Source organism: Vipera ursinii, assembly GCF_947247035.1.
Source record: "Vipera ursinii genome assembly, chromosome: 7".
Taxonomy (NCBI): domain Eukaryota; kingdom Metazoa; phylum Chordata; class Lepidosauria; order Squamata; family Viperidae; genus Vipera; species Vipera ursinii.
Genome location: NC_139521.1, coordinates 9,664,978 through 9,687,227, shown reverse-complemented (window position 1 = coordinate 9,687,227; position 22,250 = coordinate 9,664,978). Strand labels below are relative to the sequence as shown.

Sequence of the window (22,250 nt, the reverse complement as noted above, 5' to 3'; positions counted from 1 at the left end):
TCATGAACTTTGTTAATGAATCCAGTATCTCAGGCCAGGGTGAGAATTTTATGCCAAAAGTGGTTTCCATGTCCACATTCCACGTCCACAATTACAGCTTGCTCTCTTAGTCACTGGGCATCTGGCTATATTTATGACATGGTCAAAGTCAGGATAATACTAGAATTCTAACATTTAATATTAATAGATCTTAATTCAATATGTAGTACAGGTAGTCCTCGACTTACAACAGTTCACTTAGCGACAATTCGAAGTTACAACAGCATTGAAAAAAGTGACTTGTGTTTTTCACACTTACCACTATTACTGCATCCCCCCGATCACATGAATAAAATTCAGATGCTTGGCCAGTGACTCATATTTACGACCGTCGCAGTGTCCTGGGGTCACGTGATCCCCTTTTGTGACCTTCTGACAAGCAAAGTCAACGAGGAAGCCAGATCGGCAACTGTGATACTAACGTAACAGCTTCACTTAACTTGTGGTAAGAAAAGTTGTAAAATGGGGCAAATCTCACTTAATAAATGTCTTACTTCACAAGAGCAATTTTGGGCTCAGTAGTAGTGGTAAGTCGAGGACTATCTCTATTTCATTCCTATGCTGTAGTTGTAATGTACTTGCATATTAAGAAGGTTCTGATAAGCTTCTAAAATAGGTATTCACTAAATGATTCTGGAAACTAACCAAAGAGAGAAGCAACCTAGAACCAAGGAGGAATTTCCTCACAGCGAGAACAATTAACCACTGGAACAACCTGCCTCCAGATGTTGTGGATGCTCCAACACTGGAAATTTTTAAGAAGAGACTGGACAGCCGTTTGTCTGAAATGGTATAGGGTTTCCAGCCTGAGCAGGGGGTTGGACTAGATGACCTCCAAGGTCCCTTCCAACTCTATTAATGTTGTTGTTGTTGTAGTTACTGTATGCATGCCAGAGGTCCCCAACCTCTGTTCCATGGACAGAGGGGGCGTGGTTTTGTGTGCTGCCTGCATCCTGTGGATGGGGCTTTGCTTGTTTGTGCGGACCGGTTGCTGGCATGCCGTGGCGCAGTACCGGTCCGCGGACCAAGGTTTGGGGACCCCTGCATTATGCAAATAAATAAAAGGGTAGGGTATTTATATCACAAATTTCTTTCTCAACCCTTAATTCTTTAATATAAAAAATTGGGATCTTGTCCGCTTACTCCATAAATTAGGATAAATCAATCTTGAAGCCACTGGGTATTAATAATTCTAACAAGTTAAAGAGTACGTCCTGAAGTTTGCTTGCTACAAGGGTTATTTTTTGCATATCAAAGGAAATGATTTTGGCCCCAAGGGAAAAAAAAAATGCTTTCCTAAATTTCAAAAGGAGGCATGGATGCCATGCTAAAATGCTAATATCACCTTTATGAAAATTAATATTTAATCAATGTATTGTTGTTGTTAGCTGCGAAGTCGTGTCCGACCCATCATGACCCTATGGACAACATTCCTCCAGGCCTTCCTGTCCTTTACCATCTTCTGGAGTCCATTTAAGCTCACGCCTACTGCTTCAGTGACTCCATCCAGCCACCTCATTCTCTGTTGTCCATTTCTTCTCTTGCCCTCAACCTTTCCCAGCATTAGGCTCTTCTCCAGTGAGTCCTTCCTTCTCATTAGGTGGCCAAAGTATTTGAGTTTCGACTTCAGGATCTGGCCTTCGAAAGAGCAGTCAGGGTTGATCTCCTCTAGGACCGAGCGGTTTGATCGCCTTGCAGTCCAAGGGACTCTCAGGAGTCTTCTCCAGCACCAGAGTTCAAAGGCCTCCATTCTTTGGCGCTCAGCCTTTCTTATGGTCCAACTTTCACTGCCATACATTGCAACTGGGAAGACCATAGCCTTGACTATACGCACTTTTGTTGACAGGGTGATGTCTCTGCTTATCAATGTATTAGCCACCTCTAAGAGAGCAGAAGGAAACCAGAGCTGTATTCTAGCTGGGGAAGTTGGAAATACCTCTCAAACAGTTTCTCAAATATGTTGGCTGGGGAACTCATCCATCTGAAAGTAGCCACGCTTGAAAATCACTGCTCCAGAAGATACCAAGAGGCAAATTGTAATTCTGTAATTCCACAAAGTCTCCTGGACTGAGCTCAGTGCTTAAGCATAGCTGGCTGGGCTTAGTTCCACTCGCCAGGTTTGTCTCCCAAAGGCCCCAGGGAAGCCAATAATAAACCTTTATTGTCAAAAGTACAACATGTGTACATTGAGATTAGCTGAGCCTACCCCGTGCTCTCTCCTCCCAACAAACAGTGACAACAAACCCTCCATCCTACCACACCATGTGAAACAACTACACCACACACCGGCCTCCCAAGTCGATTCTGCATAAGTTTACAGAGATTATGTCCCATTTAAAAGCCTAACAGCCCACAGATAAAAGCTATTTTTCAGCCTGTTGGTACGGCTGGCTATATCTGAAAGAGCATCCCGAAGGCTCACGCTCAGAGCCTTTTCCCTTTCCCAAGCCTTTTCCTTTCGCCACTGTCCTTCCTCCCCACTCATCACTGCCCCGCATCCTGAAGGCCAAGAGCAGCGCGCACACCAACCCAACGGACTCCCAAAGATGCTTTTTTTTTCTCTTTTTCTTTTTCAAAAAGGCAACTGGACTTTTTTGCTTTTTCCTTGAAAGACATTTCGCTTCTCATCCAAGAAGCTTCTTGGTTGGGAATGGAAGGGTTTATATTCCTTGCAGACAGCTGGTCATTTGCATTTTTTTAAGAGAGCCCTTGAGGCCACTTGAGGGCTTGTCTGTGTCCTCAGGGTCACCTGAGTGGTGCAAACGACAGACAGCCTGTGCCTGTCTTCAACAGTGAAGGAACCCAGGGCAGAAAACATCCTGCAGCCAAGAAGGCTCCACACCCATTTGCACCACCCTAGGTGACCCTGAGGACGCAAGTAAACCTCCAAGTGGCCTCAACCAGTTCCTTAAAACTGGGCTCTTCAAAACTTGGCCCTCCTTTTGTGACTTGTGGACTTCAACTCCCAGAATTCCTCAGCCAGTCCACAAGTCACCAAAGGGCCAAGTTTTGAAGACCCTTCCCCTGCTCTAAGGCAAACGACCAGCTGTCCATCTGGTGCGCCAGTTGCGACCCTATTTGGACCTGGATGCCTTGCGTACAGTCACCCATGCACTTGTGACCTCTCGTCTAGACTACTGCAATGCTCTTTACATGGGGCTGCCCTTGAGAACCACTCAGAAGCTTCAGCTGGTACAGAATGCAGCCGCGCGAGTTCTTTTGGGGGTCTCCCGATACTCCCATATTACACCTCTGCTCCGTGAGCTGCACTGGCTTCCAGTTGCCTTCCGGGTGAAATTCAGGGTGCTGGTGATGACATACAAAGCCCTACATGGCATGGGTCCGGATTACCTACGGGAGCACCTACTGCTGGCGTCAACACCCCTCCGTCCTGTACGTTCCCACAGAGAGGGCCTCCTCAGGGTACCACTGGTCAGAGAATGTCGGCTGGTGACCCCCAGGGGGAGAGCATTCTCGGTGGGTGCACCAATCCTTTGGAACCGCTTACCGGCTGAACTCCGGATGCCCCCCCCGACCTTCGCTCCTTCCGGCGTGATCTAAAAACTTATCTATTCGAACAAGCCGGCCTGGCCTGATGGATTTGGGGTTTTAACATTATTTTTAACTAACTTACTACATTGGGCAGAATCATTCAACTTTCAATCTTGTAACCTGTATTCTTATTTTTATTGCCCTGTACACCGCCCTGAGTCCTTCGGGAGAAGGGCGGTATATAAATCAATCAATCAATCAAATAAATAAATAAACAAACATAAATCCTTCCATTCCCCACCACCCCAGTCAGAACTGAAGAATCAATCAATCAAATAAATAAATAAATAAATAAACAAACATAAATCCTTCCATTCCCCACCACCCCAGTCAGAACTGAAGAATCAAATAAATAAATAAATAAATAAACAAACAAACAAACATAAATCCTTCCATTCCCCACCACCCCAGTCAGAACTGAAGAATCAATCAAATAAATAAATAAATAAATAAATATAAATCCTTCCATTCCCCACCACCCCAGTCAGAACTGAAGAATCAATCAAATAAATAAATAAATAAATAAACAAACAAACATAAATCCTTCCATTCCCCACCACCCCAGTCAGAACTGAAGAATCAATCAATCAAATAAATAAATAAATAAACAAACAAACATAAATCCTTCCATTCCCCACCACCCCAGCCAGAACTGAAGAATCAATCAATCAATCAAATAAATAAATAAATATAAATCCTTCCATTCCCCACCACCCCAGTCAGAACTGAAGAATCAATCAAATAAATAAATAAATAAATAAACAAACAAACATAAATCCTTCCATTCCCCACCACCCCAGTCAGAACTGAAGAATCAATCAAATAAATAAATAAATAAATAAATAAATAAATAAACAAACAAACATAAATCCTTCCATTCCCCACCACCCCAGTCAGAACTGAAGAATCAATCAAATAAATAAATAAATAAATATAAATCCTTCCATTCCCCACCACCCCAGTCAGAACTGAAGAATCAATCAAATAAATAAATAAATAAATAAATAAATATAAATCCTTCCATTCCCCACCACCCCAGTCAGAACTGAAGAATCAATCAATCAAATAAATAAATAAATAAACAAACAAACATAAATCCTTCCATTCCCCACCACCCCAGTCAGAACTGAAGAATCAATCAATCAATCAAATAAATAAATAAATAAACAAACAAACAAACAAACAAACATAAATCCTTCCATTCCCCACCACCCCAGTCAGAACTGAAGAAGCTTCTTGGAGGAGAAGCGAAACGTCTTCCAAGAAAAAAGCCAGAAAGTCCCGTTGCCTTTTGAAGGAGAGGAAGGAGGAAAAAAAAAAAAAAGCACCTTTGGGACAACCACGACCCGGAATGACCATAGAGACACTCAGCCCAACGGACCCCAACCGGAGGCCGGCGGGCGCATGCGTGCGAGGGCCTCTCCGTCGCAGGCGGGGTGGGGGGGGGAAAGAGAGGCGGGGCCTGGCGCAGGCGGCTCCTCAGCCAGAGGCGGCTGCTGCGGCGGCGCCGGGCGACCGGATGTTGTGATTGTGACTGCTTCCTGTCCGTCCCCTTCCGGGGGGGGAGGGGGAGGGAGCTCGACGGGCGCTTCCTGCCGGCGACTCTGAGGGGAAAAAAAACACAACACAAAAACGCTTCAACGACTTTTTTTTTTTTTGGCCCGGGCGGCGTCGGCGTCGGCGGCGGCTGTAGCCGCTTTGGGCGCCTGGGCTGGCCGTCTCCCCCGCTTGGCTTCGCCGCTCGGAGCCTCTCCTGCGGGGTCCTCGGGAGAGTCCCCGTGGCCCGGCCTCGGTCATGGCGGACTTCGACGAGATTTACGAGGAAGAGGAAGACGAGGAGCGCGCCTTGGAGGAGCAGCTGCTGAAGCACTCGCCGGACCCGGTGGTGGTGCGAGGCTCCGGCCACGTAACCGTGTAAGCAGGAGGGCCGAGGGGTTCGCGGGCGGAAGGCCGGGAGCCTTTCCGGGGCTCCCCAGCCGAACTTTCATCCGGTTTGGGGGGGGGGAAACCGGGGCCTCTCCTTTCCACCCCGGACGAGCCAGGAGCGAAGAAGCCCGCTACACGGGCTCGGAGGCGGCCTTTCGGGGTGGGAGGGTTTCCCCCAAGTTTGCTAAAAGCATTTTTTTCCCCCTTCTGCTTTCGATTCCTCCACCGAGCGAGCCTTTTTTTGTGTGTGTGTGCTGTGATTCCGGCTCCTTATACGTTAGAGAGGGGGTCCCCCCAACGTTAAAAGGGGTCCCCCCCTTTTAAAGACTTGTGGACTTGCGTAGAATGGCTCTTCACTTGTGAGTAGGTATTTCTTTGGGAATGTAAGCGGGTAAGAAAAATGCACAAGAGAGGTGATGGCAGGGGGTCTTCAAACTCGGCCCTTTTATGACTCATGGACTTCAACTCCCAGAATTCCTCAGCCAGCGTGCCTGGCTGAGAAATTCTGGGAGTTGAAGTCCATGAGTCATAAAAGGGCCGAGTTTGAAGACCTCTGGGTTATGGTTTCTATTTTAAGAAATTAAAAAGTGGCTGCTGCGGAATATTATTATTATTATTATTATTATTATTATTATTATTATTATTATTATTATTATTATTATTATATCCCATTTATATCCTGCCCTTCTCCAAAGACTCAGGGCGGCTTACAATTTAAAGCACAAATCAATGTGCTTAGCAAGAGCCTTCATTCTATGTATATGCCTGCTTATTAGGGCTTTCGGCCCTCCCCAAGCGGCATTATTACAAAGTCAGCTTATTTCCCCCAACAATCTGGGTCCTCATTTTACCTACCTTGGAAGGCTGAGTCAACCTTGAGCCTGGTGGGACTCGAACCTGCACTAATTGCAGGCAGCTGATGTTACTTAAGGAGGCATTAGCCCACTGCTCCACCAAGGCTCTATTATTATTATTATTATTATTATTATTATTATTATTATTATTATTATTATTATTATTATTATATCCCATTTATATCCTGCCCTTCTCCGAAGACTCAGGGCGGCTTACGATTTAAAGCACAAATCAATGTGCTTAGCAATAGCCTTCATTCTATGTATATGCCTGCTTATTAGGGCTTTTGCCGTCGCCCCCCCCAAGCGGCATTATTACAAAGTCAGCTTAATTGCCCCCAACAATCTGGGTCCTCATTTTACCTACCTCGGAAGGATGGAAGGCTGAGTCAACCTTGAGCCTGGTGGGATGGGAACCTGCACTAATTGCAGGCAGCTGGTGTTACTTAAGGAGGCATTAGCCCACTGCTCCACCAAGGCTCTATTATTATTATTATTATTTAATATTAAGGTGCCGATGCCCCACCTTCCATTTTTCTTCTTCTTTAGCAAGACATGGTACATATGGTGAATGAAATCTGTGCTTCGCCGACAGCCCGTAATGAATGGAACTAGCAAGAGATATAATTGATGCGTTGTAGAAAGGTATGAAGATGAAAAGCATTGATTAGGATGTATTATTATAATGAACGTTGGAAGGACAAATACAGCCATTTGTTAAATTAGGACTGAATTATCTCAGCAGTCCTAAGCTGCTGTTTCTCAACCTTGGTTACTTTAAGATGCCTGGACGTCCAACTGCCAGAATTTCCTAGCACTGCACGCTGGCTGGGGAATTCTGGGAGCTGAAGTCCACGCATCTTGAGGTTCTGAGTTGAGAACTATAGGTCTCTAAGGTATTTGATGCAAATACGATCTTAAAATGCAAAAAAAGAGGAATGGGGGGGGAGAGTAGATCACACTGAACGTAACCAGGATCGTCCAAAATCACTCTTTGAGAGCTTTGAGAGTGGACAACTAAATTTCATTTTTGATGTGTGCCCTTGTGCCCACTGTAAAAAAAATGACAATAAAGATTATCTTTTATTCCAGTCAATCCAGCCACTAGAAAATCCTAGTCATTTTTCTTCTGTAAAATAAAACACCAATCTCTTTCCCGTGTCGTAAAACTCACTTATTTGGGGGAATATCTGCTGGTCCCCTTTCCCCAAAAATATGGGTATAGGAATAAGGATTCTAATATAGACGCATTTCAAACCAGTGGGACCCCGTACAGGATGTTGCAGTCTGGGCTGCTCAAAATTTCAGCCATTAAAGTCCCCCTTTCCTCCAATTTACTCTTGTTCTGCTTTCCCCCCCTTTTAAAATGTGCATCAATGGCCAACCTATTGATGAATTTGCTGGCTGGGGAATTCTGGGAGATGAAGTCCACAGGTCTTAAAAGTTGCCAAGGTTGGGGACCCCTGCGTTAGTGAGAGAGAGGCTAAAATGGAGATTTGGACTCGTGTGGTTTTTGAACTTCAGGCTCGGAATATAAAACCCATCCGAAGCGACGGTGGAATGAGAGTCGCCTTTTCCTCTCCCTAGTTGTTTGACATGTCACTATCTGGGGTTTTTGCAGATCTGGTAAAACCAAGATGTCATAGTGGGTGTGTGGTGGAGTTGTTCCTGAAAAAGTGGTATCTCATGGGAGCAGGGAAAATACATAATAGTTTGCAGAGTCTTTTTTTTTTTGTATTGATAAACATAAATATAGTTCCCCCTCCATCATGCTGCTGAACAGTTAATTCCCACAGAACTCTCTCATTTTTCCCCTCACCTTTCCTACTGTCTTCTATTGGTTTCTTATGATTTTATCAATTTTGGTTTGTAACTTCTGATTAACGATTGTAATTGTGATTTATGACCTATGACCTATTGCTTGCTGTTTCTGTGTACATTGCGAGCTTATTCACCGGAGACAAATTCCTCGTGTGTCCAATCACACTTGGCCAGTAAAGAATTCTGTTCTATTCCGTTGATGGGAAGTGAGGTATTTGATTTTTTTTTTCACAGTACTGTAGAAGACAAGGAATCGAAGTGAAAAATTTGTGGTGCAAGCTTGCCTTGTACATCCAAGTTTGAAGGAAGGCAGGTCTTAAAAGTATAGTTTAAAAGTCTTGTCTTGCCCAAATTTGTAATAGGCATGTCAGAGGATAGCTCTGAAAGGTATTCTTGGGAATAAAAAAACCCCTTTAATGTCTGATATTAAGTTTCAGGTTTTTTTTCAAGCTTCACGTTTGCTCTTTGTTCTCCATCTCTTATTTTGAATAACTGAAATCAAACATAAAATACTGTCATTAGAATTTGCTGAATCTTTATCTGTTCTTCTCCTCCACTTTTAATCTCCTTTTGGTTTTAGAGCAGGTAAATAAGATTAGCTCAAAATAGTGAATAATGTATTTGCTCCATATTCAATTGGCAATTTGCAGTTTATTCAAGTGCATTATGATGCACAAGTACTAGAGAATTATTAGTTTGAATAGGACAGTGATGGTGAACCTTTTAGAGACCGAGCGCCCAAACTACAACCCAGAACCCACTTATTTATCGCAAAGTGCCAGGGCCGCATCAGCATTGTAGTGCCCTCCGGGGGGGGGCATGGGGGTGTGGCCCACTCGGTAGGCATGGCTGCGGTTGTCACGGCAGACTGGGTGGGCGTGGCTGGAGTGGGCCCGGCCACCTCGATGTTGCTCATGGGGGAGACGCCTGCGGGGGCCGGGCAGGGTTGGGAGAGATCCAGGGTGTCTCTGGCGGGTGGGGCGGTGGGCAGGAGGTCCAACATAGATGGGGAGGGAGGCACGCAATCCTAGCTGGGACTGGGGGGCCATGGCGCCGATGGGGATCCGGCTTTCCCTGCTCGGGGGTGGCCTTTGGCTTGCTGGGTGTGGGCCTGCTCTACCACCTCCACTTGAGCTTGCTAGCTGGCTGCTTCACCTCCTTTGTGCTGGGTGGGGCTGCCGCTCTGCGCAAGCTGTTGGCAGTGGCAGCACGCGTGCCCACAGAGGAGGCTCGTGAGTGTTGCCTCTGGCACGCGTGCCATAGGTTCGCCACCACTGGCATAGACTACCATTTTACCATTTCATATAGCTAGTGAAGACCGATGTGGTAGGATCTAACTTACCTGGGCTGCTGATATTGAAAAAGCTCAGTGGGGTCAGACCGGGCTAGTACCTGGGTGGAGAGCATTACGAATCTCAGGAGTGGTAGATTAATTTTTTTAAAAAAATATGAAAGGCAATACAGAAGTAAATGTCTTCTGTTATTTTTGAATTATTTCTATGTTGAATTTATCTTGAAGGAATACACGTACACACTTGCATTCAAATTGTACGCTCCGTGCAAAGCCTTAAGAGTGATTGTGTGATTTTGTCTGATCGTTTAGTTCAGGCCAAGGCAATATTAGATTCCCCTTTATTTCCTCAAATACGCTACTGCTATGTTTGTAAGTTGAATTCCTCTTTGGGATTTTTTTAATTTTTTGTTTGGTTATGTTGGATATATTCACCGCCTGGAGTTACTTGTAAAAAATAAGAAAAGCAGGATATAAGGAAAACAAGCAAGAAACCACAGTGTCTGGGTTAATAAGGAAATTCGGCTCATTATGACTAAGTCAGCATATGAAGTATTCAAACAACATAATGATGACTTGTCAGGAAGAAGAATGCTTGGAATATATAGCAACAGCAATACTATAGCTAAATGTAAAAAATTAATGCTTCTGTTAATCACAGCCTTGACCTACTCATGAAAAAACAAGTTTGACCTTTTCTGTAAGGCATGAAGAATTCCCTTTAATATATAGTTTGTAAATAGGACATGCTTGGTTAGGTCAACATGATTGCCCTTATTATATGGAATATAGCGTATAACTTGCTCTGTTGTTGTTTCTTTTAACTTCGGCTCATTTCTTGTAGCTTTATTAGTATTGTTTATCATGATCCTTAGCTGAAGCACTTCTAGGATACTAAACAGTATGAGAAATAGTGCAAAATTACAGATTTAGTGTGGATTGCTTGAAATTATTCTGGAAAATGACTAAATTGTTGGTTTAAATAATATTTCTGATACTTGACATCTATTACAAATCAAGTACATCTTGCAACTAAACATGCTCTTAATAATATCTAGAAGCATAGTAAAATATTGTAAGCAACCCATTTACCTGTTGTATTGCATAAAGTATTTGGGGAAGTGAGCTTGAGGGATTACCTTAAAATAATTTTTTGTTTTGCTGGGTATATATGCAGTGACTAGTAATGTATATCCTTATGTAGATCACTTATTTATTAAAAGCATAGAAAATACATTATTGGTATGCAATATGATCTTTTGTGTGAGAGTTCAGTTCTCACGGAATGGTAACACTGAAAACAACGATAATAAAAATGTGAGTAATATATTCCAAAATTAAGTTATCTGCTGCTAACTTCAAACTGGAAGTTATAGGGCTGACAAGGCAGTAGGGAAAAAGAATGCGAGCTATATAATTTCAGTTTTTCAAAAAGTACCAGGAGGCTAATAGTGAAAATGGGGAAATCATTTTTTTTAAATGAAGAAGCAAGAATACCCAGCAATAGTAAATAGTTTGGTTGGAATGCTTGCTGGAATTAAAAAAAGAATATCTTAATGGGGTCACAAAAATTATCTGAAGGAAGTTTAAGGTTAAAAGTATATTAAAGTAAAGGTAAAGGTTCCCCCGCACATGCGTGCTAGTCGTTTCCGACTCTAGGGGCCGGTGCTCATCTCCATTTCAAAGCCGAAGAGCCAGCGCTTGTCCGAGGACGTCTCCGTGGTCATTTGGCCGGCATGACTAGACGCCAAAGGCGCACGGAACGCTGTTACCTTCCCACCGTAGTGGTCCCTATTTTTCTACTTGCATTTTTACGTGCTTTCGAACTGCTAGGTTGGCAGAAGCTGGAACGAGTAACAGGCGCTCACTCTGCTATGCGGCACTCGGGATTCGACCCGCCAAACTGCCGACCTTCTGATCGACAAGCTCAGCGTCCTAACTCACTGAGCCACTGTGTCCCTTTTAAAAGTATATTACTTAGATGCAACTGGCCAGGAGGCCTCTCCTGCATCCCAGCAGCTTTGTTTCAATTGATTTCAAAGACAAGCAATGAAAGCAGACAGGAAGACAAGTCTTCCAAGTGAACAGAATAAATTTTTATTACAGCCACTGACCAGAATTACAAATAGAAACACATGTGAAGTAAGTCTTCCAGGTGTCATTTTGGGTTTCTAACATAAACCCCAAATGGGTTTACTTGTAGTTAGGAAAGAACTCACTTTGCCAGAGAGAGACCCAGTCAGAGGAATTTTTTGTTGCAGTGTTTTGCAAGCCAAAAAGTGTTCACGATAGTCGCCTGACCTTGAGATAACTGAGGTTCATGTCCCTTAACCGTGTCAGCTTTATGAAGAATAAATACATTTGGCGTACCTTCCTAAGGTTCATACCTGAAATTTAGTAACGAGAAATTAATCTGATTGCAAGTGTGTTTTCAAAGGGAATGCTGCCCCAATTTAAAAAGCCTGAAAAATTTGTTCTCTGATTCAGTTTCCACAAAAAAAATGGTTTATTAGCCACAGCATCTTTTCTTGATCTCAGAAATTATTCAGCTCCTGGATACTCTTGGTAGCTTGTGAAAAATGGGAAGAATAGACCACTAGTTCTTGACATTCTTTAGCAGTAATTTTCTGGTTCAGGCTGTTCAACCAGATATTTAGAAGTTAGAATTGGTTGGTTGGTTGGTTTGTTCATTCGTTCATTTGTTCGTTCATTCATTCATTCATCCAACTTATATGTCATCCATCTCACCAGGAGGCGACTAGGTGGCTTATAATGATTATGACAGGTTTGTGAAAGTCCTGCTCTTTCACATTTGAAGTGGACTGTTTTTTATCATTTTGGATGTACTATACTTTGAGCTGAATAAAATCCTTGATTATAGTAGCTGTCCAACTTTCTAGGGGTAGAAATGCTTAAATATCTATTAGAAAGGCCAGAATGCTTGTTCTTTTTACCTGCCTTGATAATTATTTACAAAGTCTATTGCAAACTTGGATTTTTTAAAAGTTGTATTTACTACATTTGAAATAATAAAAAAAACCCTTTCCTTTATTACTCTGTTGCTGCTTTATTGTCTTGAAGCACAACTTTGCTAAGCACATTGATTTGTGCTTAGATTGTAAGCCGCCCTGAGTCTTCGGAGAAGGGCGGGATATAAATGGGATTAAAATAAAAATAAAACTGTTTGTTTCTGTGACACTTGCTACCCTTAAGTCTCTAGGGGCGTGGTGGTGAACCTATGGCACGGGTGCCACAGGTGGCACACAGAGCCCTCTCTGTGGGCACATGCGCCATCGACCCAGTCCTAGGCCTTCAGCTGGGTTTTATAAAACCTTTTCGCTTTAGGCCTCCGCTGCCGTGTGCAAAAAACAAAAAAAAGGTTCAATCAATCAATCAGTTTCAACTTCTTTTAGGAAAAAAAAAGTTCTCGCAAAGTTGGAATTGATTGTTTGAACTTTTTAGTCCCACCCAGTCTGCCGTTACCACTTCAGCCACACCCACCCAAAAGGGCCACGCCCATCCGGCACCCAACGATACATAAGTGGGTTTTGGGTTGCAGTTTGGGCACTCAGTCTCTAAAAGGTTTGCCATCACTGCTCTAGGGAATGCCAATATATACCACAGAAATTCTCTTATAGTGTTCTAATATAGCATAGTTATCATTTAGATGTTTGCTCAAAAGGAATGATAAAGCTTGCCACAAATTCTACTGGCAAAAGGGAAAAATAAAGAGAAGTGAAGATAAAAAACGTAAAAACGTTTGTACCATATTCGTGTTACACATTTGTACAGTCCTGTCCAACGCTAATTGTGTATATATTTCATTTTTCTCTGACAGATATGTGTCTTGATTCTTTGAGGTTGACATGGGGAAAACATATTGGAAGACCTGAAAAAAAATTAAAGCCCTACTTCTGTTTTCTTAACAATAGATAACACATAACTGTTTTTCATATAAGATTTTCTATTACAAATGTTGTATAATGATGCTTGGTCTTAGTGGGCAAGGAAATTTTGAATTATAAGGTCATCAGAACCAGGGGATCCCTAGAGTAGAGTTTCAGCGTTGGCTGAGAATAGGGATAAACTGTAAGCAGTATACTTGTTGCGTACGTTGCTGTTGATATAAAATATATAACATTTGTCATCGGGGATTTCCCCTTAGAATATTTTAGAAGTGATTTATAATCTAAACTGCTCCTTATAAACTGTTGGAATATCTTTTGGGGCTTATTTCTTCAATAACTTTTGCTCTTCTTTCAGTTGAAAAAGTTTCTCCAGAGTGATCTATAACAGAGGTCCCCATTAATTATACCCTGCTTGGCACATTTCTCCTCCCTTGAATTTAATTTCTAAAATAGATTTTTTTCCCCTCATAGCCTACAACAGAGGTCCCCAACCTTTGGGGCACCAGGGACCGGTTCCGTGGAGAGAGGTTTTTCCGCTGACTGGAGGGTGCGTGGTTTTGCATGCTGCCTGCATCCCGCAGATGGGGCTTTCCTTGTTTTGTGCGGACCGGTTGCTGGCATGCCGTGGCCCGGTGCCGGTCCATGGACTGGGGGCTGGGGACCCCTGATCTATAACAATGAGATTTCCCCCTCCCCCCTCAGCCTTACAATCAAGGTGACTGGTGCAAACTTAAAAAAGGCACTGAGGAGGAGGAGGAGAAGGCAATGTTTTTAGTTACCAAGTCCTCGTAGCAATCAGCTTAAATTGCCTGGCTCTGGCCTCCCAGTGTAGTCATCCTGCTTTCCTCTCCTCCCTCTGGTAGAGCTTTATGACGTGGCGGCTGCCAGGAGACTGTTGCTGGAGAGAAGCTGGCTGCACCATCAGACTAGTCCTGTGCCACAGGTCCCTTTGCAGCTGCAAGGTTTTTAATCACTGAGTCTGCTTGACCTCTTCGATAGCTTAGCGTTCTGTGTGCCACAGTGTTGCTTGTAAGGGCAAGGACCTACTCCCAATTCCCAGCGTCTCCTGTTGTGGCTTAGTGAGTCCTTGTGTCCTCTACTTGGATTATACGTTGTACCATCTTAGCAGATTCTAGAAGGGTAATTGTAAAGCTGTAAAGGCTTATTAGAAGTGAAGTACTGCATACCTATATGCAGGGCTTTTTTCTCTCATAGAACGCTCAGAACGGAGTTCCGGCACCTTTTTTGGATGGAGCCTTGTAGGGTAGGCAAGGCAGGTTGTATGACATGTGTGAGTTCCGGCACCTTTTTCTTTTACAAAAAAAGCACTGCCTATATGTACCTTGCAACATAGAGAAGATTGCAGATGGCTGTAACTTTTGGAGACTAGCAGTCCTCCTCATGGAAATAGAGGTTTTGTTTTTCATCTGGCAAAAGTTTGCACTCGCACAACACGCGTGCGCGTGTGCACACACACACACACACACACACACACACACACACGAAGCTATGGAATGTTTCATATTTCATGCTTTTGAGCCATGCTGTTCAGTCTGCCAGACAGTTTTGCAAACCTCAAATGTGTGTGAAATAAGTGCAGCAAGCACACACACAATAGTAGAACTTGGCAGTGTTACATTTTTCTGGCTGTCTGATGCTACATTTAACATCCGTGGCAAAAGCAATGCTTTTTCCTCTAAGCTGAGATCCTTTTGCAGAATTATAGCTTGTCAACAACAGATCATGCTGAATAGTTCAAAGAAATGTAGAAGTGTAAGAAACATAACTACGTGTGTTAGTACTATATGCGGGCTAAAATTGTACTCAGTAATTATCAGAATTACTTTTGATAATTTACTTCAAAATAATATTTTGAAATTTTATGTTTATTGCTTTTTAATTAATAAAAGGAAGAGGAAAACACATGATGGAGGCACATAAATTGTCAAAGCAAAGGAAAAAATGCATAAAAAGTACTTTGACAAAAAAAGAAATAACAGCAAAGGAAAAAAACAGTATATGTCACAATAGGAAACAGTTACAGCTATATTTATCTAATGCAAATAATGTTCAAGTACATATATATTTCAAATACATTCATCCAACTATCATTTTTAACGTATTTGGCAGATTTGGTACAAATATTTCATTACACTTGTTTATACAAGTTACATAAGTGGCATACGCAGTTAGGTCTTCAATCCATTGAATGAATGATGCCATACATATATATTTCTAATGTTGCAGCATCAGATTTTTATCTACAGTAAGGACATGGAGAATCAATTTATATTGTCCATTAAGGTAAAGGTAAAGGTCCCCCCGCACATGCGTGCTAGTCGTTTCCAACTCTAGAGGCTCATCTCCGTTTCAAAGCCGAAGAGCCAGCGCTTGTCTGAGGACGTCTCCATGGTCATGTGGCCGACATGACTAGACGCCAAAGGCGCACGGAACGTTGTTACCTTCCCACCATAGTGGTCCCTATTTTTCTACTTGCATTTTTACGTGCTTTCGAACTGCTAGGTTGGCAGAAGCTGGGACGAGTAACAGGCGCTCACTCTGTTACGCGGCACTCGGGATTTGACCCGCCAAACTGCCAACCTTCTGATTGATAAGCTCAGCGTCCTAACCCACTGAGCCACCATGTCCCTATATTGTCTATTAAATACTGTCAAATTCCCTGTATTAGTTATATAGTTCAAACAAATACTGTATTACCTTCTATAAATTTTAACTTTTATCACATAATCATATTTGTATCGTCTACTACATTCTCCCAAAACTTGGTAACTATAAAACATTGTAGAAGCATGTGATTAAAAAAAAGCATTATCCTTATTACATCTCCAACAAAGTGTTGTTTTTGACAGTCCTTTTATATATAAATGTAATGGAGTATTGAATATTATTTTTATTGTCATAATTTGATATCGATGCCCCTTGCTGTAGATGTTAAGACACTGCCATTGTCTAGACAATATCTAATACTTTATTTCACTCATTGTTTAACTTTTACATATCAAATTATTTATTAATAACAAATATCCATAAGAACTAATGGCAAGTTGTCTAGGTTTAAAGGATTTAATAAATTGTTCTAATATCTCAGGTGTCTCAGAATCTGACAGTGCTGCTAACCCAAACAATGTTGTTAACAAGTGTAATTTAAAATTTATTTCATTTCATTCCATTTCATTTCTACAGCCACTCAATTCAACCAAGTGACTTTGGGCGGCTTTTAATTCTAAAATTGCAAAACAATGAAAACAATTTTAAAAAACATGAAAAGAATAAAAAAACATCCACAAAATAAATATTGCCGTTAGGTTACATCTGATCGATATCTATCTCCTAATACAGAGTATGTTAAAAATTCTTCAGTCAATATCCCTGCTTCCATCTATTTTTTTCATATCATTCCCCCCCACTCCAATTTCTAAATTTGGCACAGGGAAAAAGGATCTAATCTACCACATCAAATGGAAAGAGGTATCGAGTAGGGTTTCTTAGTGACCAGTCCTCAATAAGTTAATGACATAAGTATTAGAAGTACTTATTAGAAGTACAGTAAACATACAGGTGAGTGTAATGCTTATCACATTTGCAGATAGTAAAAAAAGAGTGGGGAAAAATCGAGTAGGACAGCTAATATGCAAGAACAGAGAAATGACATTCAGTAATACCTCGCTAGATTTATGAAGTGAGATCTGTGTAGCAGAATGAAAGATAATTGGTAATAATGGGGGGGGGAGAGAGACTTGAAATAGCAGCTGAATGAAAACTGATGAGCCAACTGTGTGATAGGTCTACAAAAAAAAACCACCCAAAAACCTTTCGCCATTCCATTTATTCTGCTTTGGCCCGATCTATCAAATATCTGTCCAGTTTGGGTTATCACAACCTCATTTGTCTTCCCCCCCCCCTTTGGAGATTTCCTCCATAGCAGGCTGAAAGCCTTATTAAAAAGGACCTTCAAATTTCAGATATTTGGTTGGAGATTTAAGAAATTAGGTTACTGTTTAGGAACAGTAAATCTAGGTGGGGTGTATATTTTGCTTTATTTTGTGGACAGTGATCTAGGCTCGTATGACATGTGGGTGTGGGTGTGCTTGTATGTGTGTAGGTAGGATGGAATCCTGGATAGCTGTCTGAAATTTTCTTCCTCCTAGGAGTCATTCTTGTTTCTTAAGGGAAAAAAAAGTGGGGGGAGGGGTCCCTTTATAGATTACCGTAGATTCTATAAAGTTGTTCCATTGTTGATATGTTAGGCCAAGTTGCAGTTGAATAAATTATGAAAATAGGAATGGGGTAAACAGGATTAAGAAGCTGTACAATCTTACACAGATTTGCTGAGAAGTAAGTCATAAGGAGTCCATTATAGCTTTGGCAGCCTTCCTTTAGATGCAGTTGATCATTAGATTATTTTTTTTTACCATAAGTAAGGCATGAAACCTAGCCAGGACACTAACATTAAGGACTTGTAACATGGACTTAATAGTCCTTGTGGTCTAGGACAGGGGTGTCAAACTCAATTTCATTGAGGGCCGCATCAGCACTGCAGTTGCCCTTAGGGGGCCGGGTGGGTATGGCCAGGGTGGGCGTGGCCTACTGGGTGGGCGTGGCTAGAGTGCGTATGGCCTACTGGGTGGGCGTGGCCAGCTCTACATCGTTGGCATCAAAGGTGCCTACGGGGGCCTGGGCAGGAGTGGGACAGATCTGAGGGTCTCTGGCAGAAGGAGGGTCTCTGGGCCAGGGCCAAGGCAGTGGGGGCCGTTCCCTCACTGTTTCCAGGATAGCTTCACGGGCCACATGAAACCACTTCGCGGGCCGGATCCGGGCCCCGGGCCTTGTGTTTGACATGTCTGGTCTAGGAAGTAAGGCTGTACCGTTATTCAGCACAAACCGAAAACAAAAATGGCACAATTTGGAGTGACCGTTAACTCAGTGGATGGCAATAGAGTCGTCAACCTTACCCTCTGATAATAGGTTCCTTGAAAGCTTAGTGTACTATATACAAATACAGCATGATGTGCCCCTGAAAAGTGAGAAAAAAGAAATGTTAAGCATGATCATTTAGTTGTTGTTAGCTTGGTCTATAGCAGGGGTAGGCAACCTTGGCTCTTGTATGACTCGTGGACTTCAACTCCCAGAATTCCTGAGCCAGCATGGTTGGCTCAGGAATTCTGGGAGTTGAAGTCCACGAGTCATAAAAGAGCCAAGGTTGCCTACCCCTGCCCTATACCATTTCAGAGAAATGATTGTCCAATCTCTTCTTAAAAACTTTCAGTGTTGGAGCACCCACAACGTTATGAGGCAAGTCGTTCCACTGGTTGATTTTTCTGACTGTCAGGAAGTTTCTCCTTAGTTTTAGGTTGCTTCTCTCCTTGACTAGTTTCCATCCACTGCTTCTTGTCCTACTTTCATGTGCTTTGGAGAATAGCTTGACTCCCTCTTCTTTGGGGCAGCCCCTGAGATATTGGAACGCTGCTGTCATGTCATCCCTAGTCTACTTTTCACTAGACTAGACATACCCTATTCCTGCAACCGTTGTTCATATGTTTTAGCCTCCAGCCCCCTAATCATCTTTGTCATTTTTCTTTGCACTCTTTCCAGAGTCTCAACATCTTTTTTATGTTGTGGCGACCAAAACTGGATGCAATATTCCAAGTGTGGTCTTACCAAAGCATTATAAAGTGGTAGTGATAAGATCCTGAGAACTTCATTTGTCTCATTCATATGCCTCATTCATTCTTCTCTCTCTCTCTCTCTCTCTCTCTCTCTCTCTCTCTCTCTCTCTCTCTCTCTCTCTCTGTCAAGCACAAATTATTTCTGAAGTAGATCTTGGTCAAATGTCTCAAAGAATGCAGTTTATTTGACTTTTCTCCTTTTTTTCCCCTCATCCCCCCTCCCTCTGTTTTCTTGAATGCTTTCGGACCGAATTAATCTAAAAAAAAAAGCAAGAGAAATGGGAGGTAGGCAGGTGTTTGCAAGAGTCTGGAAAACGAACAGCAAAGCATAATTATAATACCTTTCTGAAGGATGCTACTACACAGCTCTGCCGTTCAGCTGGGCGGTCTGAACTCATGCGCTCGTTCGTGGCTGCTCTTCTTCTGCGCTCCGTATGACAGCGAAAGCAAGCGATCTACGGATGCTTTTATGAAAGAGTGACCGCCGTAGCCAGAGAGCATCTTTCTGAAGGCTCCTGGTTGTGCATGCAAAATTGTGTGTGCATCTGTGTACTTCTTCTGAGGCCGGACCGGACCGTTCATGTCTTTGTCCATGTTCAGTTCTATTCTTTGTAAGGTCTCCAACAAGAGAGGATTAAGTGCAGTCCTTTAGTAATCTGCATATCGTATCGCATCTCTCTCTCTCTTCACTTTCCGATTTACCCCAGTCTTTTCCTGTCTCATGCTGATAACTGGAGTTACAAGCCTGTTAACTGCTGCTTCTCCTAAAGCTTAAAAACTTCAGTAGATGTTTCTCAGAAGCTTTTCCTCTTTGATAGGTCGTTTCATTTATTTTCTAGAGAGGTTGATTACTAAATTACAGATGTATCCCATAAATGATTGTATCATTCTGTAATTCTATTTATAAACTGGTACAGTACAATCTTTCCTTTTCCTTTAGCCTCGTTTGTTTCTATCCTATCCAATTCGTTATTGCCTTTGATTATGACTAGCTTACTTGGAAGTTCTCATTTCGGATTAAAAATAGATCTTTTTTTTTCTTTTTTTTATTGAAAAGTTTTACGGTACATTTTTAAATACAAAACCCCTCCCCTTCCCCTCTCCCCAAACCTCCCCAACTCTCCCTTCCCCTCTCTCCCCCTCCCCGACTTCCCAGAGCTAAATACAGGGTATAAAAATACAAACAAACATAATCTAAAATGTGCAAACAACAATAAAATATTAAATTCTATCGCACTTTAACTCTTAATAAAATAACTACAAGCTAGTTATACATCATATAAATCCACTACTTATTCAAATGCTAAGTGAAACTTTTTAGTCCCATATTTATTCTGGATGTAATCAATCCATCTTCTCCACTCCACAGTATATCTCTGTTGCGATTGGTCTTTCAAATACGCTGAAATCTTTGCCATTTCCGCCAAATTGGAAACTTTTAAAGTCCATTCTTCTATAGTCGGCAGTTCTTCCTTCTTCCAATATTGCGCTGCTAAAAGTCTCGCTGCCGTAATTAATAGATCTTTTTTTGTTCTTGTTTCTGGACTGAAATATTTTTTTTACGGTCTTTTCCTATTCGATTATGGAAGTCGGGGGTTGAGTCATCATACATGCTTCTTCGTGCCCGAGGCTATTGTCCTCTGTCTTTCTCTGGGTAGCATGACCGCTTGCTTTGAAAGCATTTGAACCTTTTCTCCTTTGCAATGCTAGCAATGAGTTTTTCGACACAGAACTTTATCTATTCCGTATTCCCTCAGGTTCTCTTTCATATAAGTTTAATAATGCAGGAAATAGGACACTAAGATCTTTTTGCCAGGGCTGCAAACAACGTACACGCAGGTCTTACACACATCACTGGAGGGACAACACCAGAATCAAACAAACCCAATCACAGGAAGTAGAAAATTATAAAGTTCAGTCTAATCAGCCAGAATACAACCGTGTGGAGATTATGGAATATATACCCATAAATCACTAGTGTCAAAAGATGTAGATTGAATTTAAAAAAAAAAGACAGAATGTTCAACAGATGTTGAATAAATAGATCTGTGAGGGAGATGGGCAGTTGAGAAATAGAATGAATGAATGAATGAATGAATGAATGAATGAATGAATGAATGAATGAATGAAAGCATTGCATTTAAAGTTTATTTTAAGACCAGCTAGCTTTTTAAACGCGCACACATTGTTCAAATGAAAAATAGGAGTTTTAATTATTTTTTTTAAATAGGATCGATACATATTGGATAGATACTGCAGAAGCTTTTCACACTTCATTAGTGACCCATGAGTCTCAAAACTTGGAAGGCTCTTAGCCTCAGTTCTTAACTGCACAAAACTGCTTCTACTTCTTAAAAGCAATAGTTTATTCACCGAGTCGTGAGGAAGAAAACAAAAATCATAATAATAATGATAGGGTAAACGCAGCCCCATCTCCTGAGGGTCTTGTTCATATTTTTGCAAGTTTTTGTAAAGTACTTATCATAGTTCCTGCCTCCTTATTCTCAGCAAGGGACTTATTAGTGGCTAATTATCAGGCCATCATGCTTCATTATGAATCTTTTATTATGGTACAATCTCTTCTCCGCAGTTAATTGTGTTCCTGGGAGCAAAAGGTCAGCCCTTCTTTTTTTCTTTTCTTTTTTTGCCTGCTAGAAAAAGGGAGGTCAAGATGAGAGAAGTAACACATGCCCTAAAAAAAAAGCCTAAGATACTTGGAATGAAGTCCCTTAGCCTTGCTGAGTCACTTCTGGTTAAGGGTGACATGATTTACTTTCAGAACCTCTCCTGAAGTTCCCGGGGGTTCCCCCCCTTTTTTTTTAAGGCACTTTCTTCATAAGACTGGCTGGCAGCCTCGAGTGGCTATTATTTAAAATTGTGCTTACTTGATGGAGCTTTGAAAGGAGCGTAAACTGTACAGTTCCAGTTATAATAAGACTGTTCATCTTAACGTTTTAAAAAAAGACACTTTCTGGTCTCTGTGTGTGGGGGGGCACTGTTTTCAGAGTTTATTGCCCCCCCCCAGCCCCAATGCTGTCCTTCGTCTTGGTCATTTTCATGGGGCAAGCGTAACGGAAGAATTTGCAAAGGCTTTGCTGAGCTATTTCCTAGCTGTAGGTTTTCTGCCTTCTAAGGGGCATCAGGCAGTTAAAAGTATGCCGTTCTCCAGGGT

At 42.0% G+C, this 22,250-nt stretch overlaps 1 protein-coding gene across 1 annotated transcript in view; it reads left to right on the top strand.

Moving 5' to 3' along the window:
- The first annotated feature begins 3,386 nt into the window (after window positions 1–3,386).
- The window catches only part of CHIC2 (cysteine rich hydrophobic domain 2), a 40,778-nt gene continuing 21,914 nt past the window's right edge, over window positions 3,387–22,250 (top strand). The window contains exon 1 of the mRNA XM_083367947.1: window positions 3,387–5,505. Coding sequence (XP_083224073.1) covers window positions 5,387–5,505 — 119 coding nt within the window. The 5' untranslated portion in view covers window positions 3,387–5,386. The remainder of the gene's footprint in view (window positions 5,506–22,250) is intronic.